At 42.0% G+C, this 10,533-nt stretch overlaps 1 protein-coding gene across 1 annotated transcript in view; it reads left to right on the top strand.

Annotated features, from left to right (window-relative positions):
• Positions 1 to 8,685: 8,685 nt before the first annotated feature.
• crocc2 (ciliary rootlet coiled-coil, rootletin family member 2) overlaps positions 8,686 to 10,533 on the top strand; it is a 266,817-nt gene continuing 264,969 nt past the window's right edge. Inside the window, exon 1 of the mRNA XM_078210134.1 lies at positions 8,686 to 8,811. Coding sequence (XP_078066260.1) covers positions 8,686 to 8,811 — 126 coding nt within the window. The remainder of the gene's footprint in view (positions 8,812 to 10,533) is intronic.

Here is a 10,533-nt window from a genome sequence, read left to right as displayed (position 1 = left end):
ACACTACTTGAAGCATCAATGTTGCATGTAACCATCAAATCTTTTTACTCAGTTACTAATGCAGGAAAATCTCCATGTACCCAGAGGCCCTGCATTAGCTCATCTCTGAAATACTCCTGTTCACAGTGGCCCATTGGAAATTATATAGGGGCGGGTGGGGCTACTTAGTGGACACTTCTGTACCAGAATTTTGAGGGAATTTAACTCTGCTCAGGTCTTGGATGGGAAAGGAGAATACCATCCGCAATGGTCCCTTTCCACATTGGGTACCACCAAGGTCAACCACTACTGGAGCACTGCATCCAGTTCTAGCACCGCACTCTTGAAATGATGTGCAGACATTATAGAGACGTTGCAGAAAACATTCACAAGAATGGTTCCCGGGATAAGGAACTTCAGTTACATGGATAAAATGGAGAAGCCTGTGCTGTTCTCCTTGGAGAAGAGGAGGTTGAGACAGGATTTGATGGACGTAGTCAGAATCATGAGGGGTCTGGGCAGAGTGGATAGAGACAAGTTGTTTCCACTTATGAAAGGATTGAGAACTAAGAGCACTAATTTAAGATGATTGGCAGCAAAAGCAATGCCGACATGAGGAAAATCACTTAATACATAGAGTGTTTAGGCTCTGACTACACTACCAGAAAGTGCAGTAGAATTAGATCCAGCCATGGTTTTCAAAAGAGAACTGAATCATTATCTGAAGAGAAAATAAATTGGTGGGCATTGGGGAAAAGGAAAGGGAACGGGACAAATGCATTGTTCTTGCTGAGAGTTGGTACAGGTATGATGGAACAAGTGGCCTCCTGTTCTGTAATCATCCTATTGTTATGTGATTATATGATTCTTTGGGATATCATGTAGATGATAAATTGCCCCTTAGTGTCAGGGGGACTAGCTAGAGTAAATGCATAGGGTTATGGGATAGGGCCTGGGTGGGATTATGGTTGGTGCAGACTCAATGAGCTGAATGGCCTCCTTCTGCACTGTAGCATTCAAGATTCTATGATTCTATGATCGTTCATTGTGGGATAATGTACACTCTATGAAAAGTGTGAATGAGAAAAGTTTACAGATTGTCCTTACTGGCTTGACATTAATGATGGAGGTGGGTGGATGTATGTCATCAAGATTGTTTTACAAAAAGAAATGTACATAGAAATAAATCATTAGGGGTCCTCGTGAAAGGTTGTTGCACAAAGTAATGTTTTGTTCAGGATCTAGAGATTTTTGATTTAATTTGGTTAGAATTTTGAATTATGTGTATTGACCCCAATTTTTGTTTAAAGAAAGAGAAGGGAATCCATTAATTGCATGTTAATTGTGTTTAAATGTATGCATCTAGTGGGCATTCACTTGAATCCCTATAAACATTCACAGGTCAAAACTTGGGTTGTTGGGTTGGGAGATGTATTCTTGTTATGTGTGTTGTGGTGGACTTCTTCCAGCTAACCACCGGAGACTGGGGGACAGGTTACAATCATTTATTCATGATTCAAACATGGACAGCACTGCCCCAGAAGAGCCTTTGAAGCAGCACTCTCCTCTAATACAGCCCTCACAGGATGAGTATGCTGATGACAATGAAACCATTGTCGATTATCATAAAAACCCATCTACCAATCTGGTTCACTATTGTCCTTTAGGGAAGGATATCTTCTGACATTACCTGGTCTGGCCTACATGTGACTACAGACCCACAGCAATGTGGTTGACTCTTAAATGCCCTCAGAAATGGTCCAGCAAGCCATTCAGTTCAAGGTCAACTAGAGATGGGCAATAAATGCTGACACAATCAGTGATGCCCACATCCCCTGAACGAATAATAAAAATACAAATACTTCATACAGTTAGTCAGTACATAGAACATTGTTTAAAATTCCGATCTTATCTACATAGGTTCATTATTAAACCTTTATCCAGAAGCTTGGCTATTATCTCCAACTAGCTGGAGACAATCTGCTCTTCTAACAAGTAAACAACTTTGCTGGTGGGTTCTGCGGATCTGAAGGTTTTGGGGTGGGTAAAGTTCACTGGGTATAAGCATTTAATTAGCCTGTGATTTTCACTCTAATGCAGGGGTGTCAGCTCTATCCCCCCTTTTGCTAAATCTATTCAATCACCCAAACATGTGCAACTCTGTAAATAATACAGATTGGCTCCAGTTTTATCCTTCAGCAGCTGGCTTTCTGGAATAGGACAGCATCAGCTGTCACACTGTTTCCTTAGGAATAAATATTAGCCTGAATTAAAAAGATTTGCTTTATTACTCCGAGCCTGTTCTTTGCAAAAACTTATGTGCAAGATATGTGTCCATCAACTCTTTGTGCAGCTTAACTATCTTTGAAACTTTTGCTGTGAAATCACGTAATAGGCATCAACAAGAGCGTGGCATGCAAGTATATAAATGCTACACCTTTGTATGTGATTTGTATGTGAGAAGGGCGGCACGGTAGCACAGTGGTTAGCACTGCTGCTTCACAGCTCCAGGGACCTGGGTTCGATTCCCAGCTTTTGGGTCACTGTCTGTGTGGAGTTTGCACATTCTCCTCGTGTCTGCGTGGGTTTCCTCCGGGTGCTCCGGTTTCCTCCCACAGTCCAAAGATGTGCGGGTTAGGTTGATTGGCCATGCTAAAATTGCCCTTAGTGTCCTGAGATGTGTAGATTAGTGGGTAAATATATGGGGGTAGGGCCTGGGTGGGATTGTGGTCGGTGCAGACTCGATGGGCAGAATGGCCTCTTTCTGTGCTGTAGGGTTTCTATGATTCTGTGATGTAATAGCACTTATTATCCAGGGACTGTTTAATAAGGTTATACACATAATGATGTTGTTTGGAAAATTGTTATTTACTGTAGGTAACGAATGAGTCAGGAAATGTATAGATATTCCAGAATCGGCAACAGCGCTCAGCTTTATCACTCTGATCATTTTGGTATACTGGAACCTCAATATATATTTGATCCTTCTATGCTCCAAAATTCAAGTGGCTGTATTGTATGAAAAGCAAAATTCATTCACACCATGCTCTTAGCAGTTTGAATGTCAGCTTATATGTTGAAGTTTGGCACTTTGCCTGTGCAATAACCACTGTCTTCGTTGTGTGAACTACTCTCAGACCTTGTGGTGATCTGGAAAAGTGCTGTATAAATGCAAGTATTTATTTTTCAGACAAAGAAAAATACAATTGAAGTTGGCCATTTAGGTTATTGGCTAATTCTTTCAAAGAAATCTTTGGTCCTCCTATCACAGTACACAAGTGCCTCTGTGAATAACATCATTGTTTTCCCTCCACTGCCCTACAAATGGCAATTCCATGCATTAATAATTATTTGTGTGAAGAAGTGCTCCCTGACATTATGAACCCAGTGATAATGAAGAATCAACAACACTTCCAAGTTAGCAGAGTGTGTGATTTGGAAGGAAGCTTAGAAAGATGGTGTTGCTGTGCATTTGATGCTCTTCTTCTTCGAAGTGATGAAGATCATGTGTTTAAGAGGTTTCACTGACCAACCTTTGCTGAGTTGCCATAATGTATTATGTATCCTGCAGATAGTAGAAACTGCAACCATGGTGATCCAATGGTGGAGCGAGTGGATGTGTAATTCACTAGATAGTTGCTGGTTAAGCAGATGACTTTGTCCTGTATAGTGTTGAGTTCTGCTGAAGCTGTAGACATCCAGCCAAGTGCACATTATTCCATTGCACCCCTGTCCTGTGCCCTGTAGGTGAACAAGAGGCTTTGGGGCGTCACAGGTGACACACACCACAAACAATCCAATGTCTGCCCTACCTGGCAGTCATGTATCTGGTCCAGCTTTTCTGGTCACTGATGTCTCCCAGGATGTTGACAGTGGGGGACTTGGTTTAGCAATGTCAGTGAGGTAATTATGTTCTCTCTTGTTCAAGATAATCATTGGTTACCACTTGATTGATGCATATGTTTCTTGCCCCCCTCTTATTATCTGAAGCCTGGGTCCTATGGCATGTCTACTTAGGCTGCCTCATTCACTAGAATTATGAAGGGAGCTGTGGAGGCCACTCTTGGCAATGCTGGAATGGACAGAAACACCTGTATCAGATAGATTGATGAAGCTGAGGTCAAGTACGTTTTTTACCCTTTGCTGGTTCTTGCACCACATGCTGGAAATCCAGTCTAGCAGTTATATCTTTCAGACCTCGTCCAGTTCAGTCAGTAGAGGTGTCTATAAGCCACGCTTGATAATGGGCGTTGAAGGCCCCCAGCCAGAATACATTCTGTGCACTTGCTGCCCTCAAATCTTTTTCCAAGTGGTGTTCAAAGTAGTGTTGATTCATCAGCTGAAGATGACAGTAGTTCGTAATCAGTCGGAAGTTTCCTTGCCTTGTTTGAGTTGAAGCTTTAGGGGGCCAGAGTCAAGATTCTAACTTTATATTTCCCTCTCCTTTGTCCATCCTACCTTTGCATTCTCCTCCCCTTTCCCCATCCTAGGTTTCCATTCCTTCCTCTATCGTCCTAACTTCTCCAATCCTCTCCCCTCTCTGAGAAGAATCCGTTAGTCAAAATTTTTCAATAAAGGAATGAGAACTTTTGTGTGAAATCAGTCATGGTAATTATTTTTGTCAAGAGGAAATCAAGATTTTACACAATTCTTTAACCCCATTGGAATAAATGAGTGAATATGTAGAAGAGTAGACAGGATTTGGGATAATGACACCTTCCTTGATATTCTGTAAAAATGGGTCTACAGTTAATGGGAAGCAACCGACTAAAGGTTTGAATAGTTCAAAGGGGCTTTTTATATGCACTTGAATTATGAACATTGTCTCCTTGGCTTGTTACTGAAAGCTCTGTGCAGCGGCATCTCCTCTACTTACATCTTCAAAGATTTCTGGATACCATCCTGGAGATCTGCATTGGGAAGCTGCTTTGGAGGTCCGAAAGAATATCCTCTGTGGCTAGATTAACAGAATTATAGAAATACAGAAAATAGGAGCAGGAGTAGGCCATTTTGCCCTTTCAGCCTGCTCTGCCTTTCATTATGATCCAACTTAATAGCCTGATCCTGCCTTCCCCCTATATCCTTTGATCCGCTTTGCCCCAAGAACAATATCTAACACCTTTTTGAAAACATGCAATGCTTGGGCCACAACTGCTTTCAGTGGTAATGGATTCCACAGGCTTACCACTCTCTGGATGAAGAAACTTCTCTTCATCTCAGTACTAAAAGTTTTACCCCATATTCTTAGACTATGATCCCTGGTTCTAGACTTCCCCGCCATTGGGAACATCCTTCCTGCATCTACCCTGTCGAATCCTGTTGGAATTTTATAGATTTCTATGAGATCCCACCTCATTCTTCTAAACTCCAGTGAATATAATCCTAACCAACTCAACCTCTCCTCATACATCAGTTCCGCCATCCCAGGAATCAGTCTGATAAGCCTTCTCTGGACTCCCTCTATAGAGAGAGCATCATTCCTCAGAGAAGGAGACCACAACTGCACACAATATTCCAAGTATGGCCTCACCAAGGCTTTGTATAATTGGAGCAAGACATCCCTGCTCCTGTATTCAAATCCTCTCGCTATGAAGGCCAACATACCATTTGCCTTCTTTACCGCCTGCTGCATCTATATGATTAGCTTCAGTGACTGGTGTACAAGGATGCCCAGCTCCTGTTGCACATTCCTATTTCTTAATCTATAGCCATGCAGGTAATAATCTGTTTCCTGTTTTTGTTAGCAAAGTGGGTAACTTCACATTTATCCACACTATACTCCCTCTGCCATGCATTTGGCAACTCACTCAGCTTGTCCAAATGACTATGAAGCATCTCTGCATTCTCCTCACAGCTCACCCTCCCACCCAGCTTTACGTCATCTGCAAATTTTGAGGTCTTACATTTAGTTCCCTCATCTAAGTCATTCATATATATTGTGAATAGCTGGGGTCCTAACACCGACCCTGCAGTACCCCATGAGTCACTGCCCTGCCATTCAGAAAATTACCCGTTTATTCCTACTCTTTGTTTCCAGTCCATCAACCAGTTTTCTATCCATTTCCTATCCCATACGCTTTTCAATTTTAAACTCTAATCTCTTACGTGGGATTTTGTCGAAAGTCTTCTGAAAGTCCAAATAAACCACATCCACTGGTTCTCCGCCATCAGCTCTACTAATAATATTCTCAAAGAATTCCAGTAGATTTTTGTCAAGCATTATTTCCCTTTGATTTCCCATGCTGACTCTATCCATTCCGCCACTGTTTTCCAAGTGTTTTGCTATAAAATCTTTGATAATGGACTCTAAAATTTTCCCCACTATTAAGTGCTCTATAAGGAGGCTCAACTCAGTCTGCAAGTTCAACCATGTTCCACAGAGTGGTGACTACAACACAGGCACTAATGTGAAAATTTAATAAAGAATTAATGCAAAAAACACAACATTAATTGTTTCTCTCACAATAAAGGAAATGTTCTGAACTCCCCAGTGACCATCAATAAGTGGCAACCATAGGGCATTCCAGAATGTTCAGCTCTCTGACTAAGCTAGTCCCAACAAATAATGATGATTCACATGAGTAAAGTGAAACCAATGTAATGTGAAATATTTGCAACTGAAATTTAAATTTGAAAACCACTCTTTGCTGCAAAATATTGGAATGATGTTAAATGAATACTTCTCATCAGTCTTCACTCAGGAAAAGGGACTGTGAGGAAATTGCACAGATTGGCATAAGAAATGAAAAGGTAGTGGAGGCTCTGACAGGCTTAAAAAATAGACAAATGCCTAGGCCTGGATGAATTGGATCCCGGACTGCTGTGGGAGGCAAGGCAGGAAATTACAGGTGCCAATTCTGATGATATTAGACTTTCAAAAGTTGGCAGGCAAAGGGACGTCTGGTAAGTGGGAGGCTTTCAAAAGTGTGTTAACCAGGGTCCAGGGTAAGCACATTCCTTTTAGAGTGAAGGGCAAGGCGAGCAGAAGTAGGGAACCTTGGTGACTCGAGATATTGAGACAAAAAGAAGAAAGAGGCACATCCCTTTAAAGGTATAGAAGTTGTCAGAGTAGAGTTTAGAGAGAAATCAGGAGGGCATAAAGGGGACATGAGATTGCTTTGGCAGAAAATGCAAAGGCGAATCCAAAGAGCTTCTACAAATACACAAAGGGCAAAAGAGTAACTAGGGAGAGAATAGGGCCTCTTAAGGGTCAACAAGGTCATCTATGTGCGGATCCACAAGAGATGGGTGAGATCCTAAATGAATATTTCTCATCAGTATCTACTGCTGAGAAAGGCATGGATGTTAGGGAACTTGGGGAAATAAATAGTGCCGTCCTGAGGAGTGTACATATTACAGAGAAGGAGGTGCTGGAAGTCTTAAAGCGCATCAAAGTACATAAATCCCCGGGACCTGATGAAATGTATTCCAGGATGTTGTGGAAGGCTAGAGAGGAAATTGCGGGTCCTCCATCAGAGATATTTGAACCATGGACAGCCACAGGTGAGGTGCCTGAAGATTGGACAGCTAGTTAAGAGACAACCACATTACTGTGGGTCTGGAGTCACACGTAGTTCAGACCTGGTAAGGATGGTAGATTTCCCTCCTTAAAGGAAATTAATAAATCTGCTGCATTTTCTAATGATGATTGCTTCATGGTCACCATTAGTGAAACTATTCATTGGATTTAAATACCACCAGCTACTGTGCTGGGATTTGAACCAATGGCCTCAGAACATTGGCTTGGGCCTCTGGATTACCAGTCCAGTGATGTCACCATCTCTTCATGAATTAATAAAGATTAATTAGGTTGTTGGGGCTATGGCAGCTGGATCACGGAAAGACCTGAATGCCATTAGGAAATTCTGCAGAAATGATTTTGGACTTCAAAAATAGCAGAAATATCTTCCATCCTGATTTTCTGATCAGGAAGAGACTTGCCCTGATTTTACAATCAAAAGGAAATCTGAAAAATATGTGGAATTCTATTGACAAGATACCTTTTTAAACAATGGTTCTTAAGATTTGGATGGCCCTGGTAAAACCAGTATTTATTGTCCATCCCTAGTTGCCCCTGAGAAGGCAGGAGTGAGCCTTCTTCTTAAACCGCTGCAATTCCATAGTGAAGGTATTCCCAGTGTGGTGTCAGGGAGGGAGATTCAGGGTATTAATATTTACAGCAATATAATTGAGGGGTTGATTTGGCTACTTCAGAGTGCAGTTCAGAGTCAAACACCTAGGTAGAAGACTGGATCCTAATCCTGCAACTCCCTCCTTAACATCACTGTGGGTGTGCCTACACCACATAGACTGGGTGATTCAAGAAGGCAGCTCCCCATCACCATCTCAAGGACAATTAGGAACAGACAACAAATGTTAGTCATGCCAGGGACAGTCACATCTCATGGACAAATACAAAAGCACAGACTAGCTGTGGTAGTGAAAGCAGATTTTTCAACCCGAAAGGACATTAATGAAATAACTGGGTCTTGAACTGAATTCAAATTCGTAATTGGCCAAGGTGGCATTTGAACATATGTTCTTTGGCTTACGAGGAACAAAATAATTATACTGCCACACTTGATCAACCTAACATACCGACCCACTAGTATCAGGCTGGAAAATTTCACCCAGCTTTGAAAAAGCGGCACTAATCCATATTCCATTTTTTTTTACTTTAATGCAGCCCCACAGGATAGGAGTCCCATGGCCAGTCTTCAGGAAGAGAATTGCATGCTGCAGGAGGAACTGTCCCGCTTGGAGGATTTGTTGGCACAGAGCCACGCCGAGCGTGATGAGCTTGCTATCAAATTCCATGCTGTCAGTGAACGGGTAAGGAAGGGTGTGTATACAATGTCCAGATGAAGCCTATAGAAATGAATTATAAATGTTGTATCTTTTAAGAACTGATTTACGAACATACTAAATAGGATCAGGAGTAGGCCATTCAACTCCTTGAGCCTGCTCTGCCATTCATTAAGATCGTAACTAATTTATTTGTATTAAGTTCCACATTCCTAGCTACCCCCCTGATAACCTTAGATTCTTGTTAGGCAAGGGAATCAATCTACCTCCACCTTAAAAATATTCAATGACCCTGCCTCCACCACCTTCGGAGGCAGAGAGTTCCAAAGTCGGAAAATCCTCTCAAGAGGAAAAAATCCTCCTCATCTCTGTCCTATAAGGGCCAAGGATCGAAAGGACACCAATTTAAGGTGATTGTCATGAGAAGCAATGGTGACACGAGGAAAAGCTTCTTTATAGAGCAACTGGTTAGAATTTGGAACGACCCCTAATTTTAAAACTGTGCTACCTACTTCTAGACTTTCCCACAAGAGAAACATCCTTTCCACACTCACCTTGTCAAGACAGTTCAGGATCTTATTTATTTCAATCAAGTCACCCCTCTTCTAAACTCCAGGAGAAACAAGCCTGTTTGAATGGATTGTTGCAAGCCAACAAACAGCAAATGAGAACTATAGTATGTGCTAGTATAGCTGTCTGCAATGGCTGCAAACAGTTTTGATGACTTGTAAAACATTTGAAGTGCTGTACCTGACATAGTGGGTGCTGTGTCCTCTGTTGTAAGTGTTGTGCCTAACAGGTGTTCATTAAATCATGAAATGGTTACAGCATTGAAGGTGTTCACTCAGCCAGTTTTGTCCACACTGGCTCTTTGCAAGAGCAACTCAGCTAGTCCTACTCTCCTGCCCTTTCCTAATAACCCCGCAAATCTTTATTTTCCTGGTGCTTATCCAATCTTTGAAAGGCCTGATTGAATCTGCCTCCACCACTCAAAGGCGATGCATCCCTAATTCTAACTAGTTGCTCTGTAAAGAAGCTTTTCATGACAATCACCTTAAATTGGTGTCTTTTCGATCCTTGACCCTTCCACCAATGCAAAGAGCTTTTCTCTATCAACTCTGCCTCGATGCCTCAGGACTAAACTGATAAGTCCCCTGGATCTGATGGCCCATGTTCTAGACTCTTAAACAAAGTGGCTGCAGACATAGTTGATTCATTAGTTGTAATGTTCCAAAATTGCCTAAATTTTGGAAAGGTTCCAGCAGTTTGGAAAACTGCAAATGCAACACTACTATTCAAGAAAGGACAGAAGCGAAAAGCAGGAAACTATAGGTCAGATGGTCTAACATCTGTCATTGAGGAAATGCTGGAATCCATTATTGAGGAGGAGCAGGATATTTACGAGGTCTTGTTGTATGGTAGGCAACATTCCTGCCTGAGTCAGAACTCTGGGCTCAAATCCCATTCCAGCCATTGATGGCCAAGGAAGGTGCGTTCATAATGCTGCCAAACAGGTTGGCCGTCAATCTGCAAATCCTTTCCACATGCCAATGGCAGGCGGTAAAAGTGGGAGAAATTCCTGGCCAGCTTATAATGGAGATCACAACATGAATGTAAAAGTGCGTCTTTCCACTACAACACGGACGCCAAGTGATCTGTAACACAATCCCCGACCAGCAGGAAAATCAGATTAAGTCAACCTGGTTTTGTGAAAGGGAAATTGTGTTTGACACATTTATTGGAGACCTT

This window comes from Mustelus asterias, chromosome 3 (assembly GCF_964213995.1).
Source record: "Mustelus asterias chromosome 3, sMusAst1.hap1.1, whole genome shotgun sequence".
In the NCBI taxonomy this organism is placed as follows: domain Eukaryota; kingdom Metazoa; phylum Chordata; class Chondrichthyes; order Carcharhiniformes; family Triakidae; genus Mustelus; species Mustelus asterias.
This window is presented reverse-complemented; position numbering and strand designations above follow the sequence as displayed.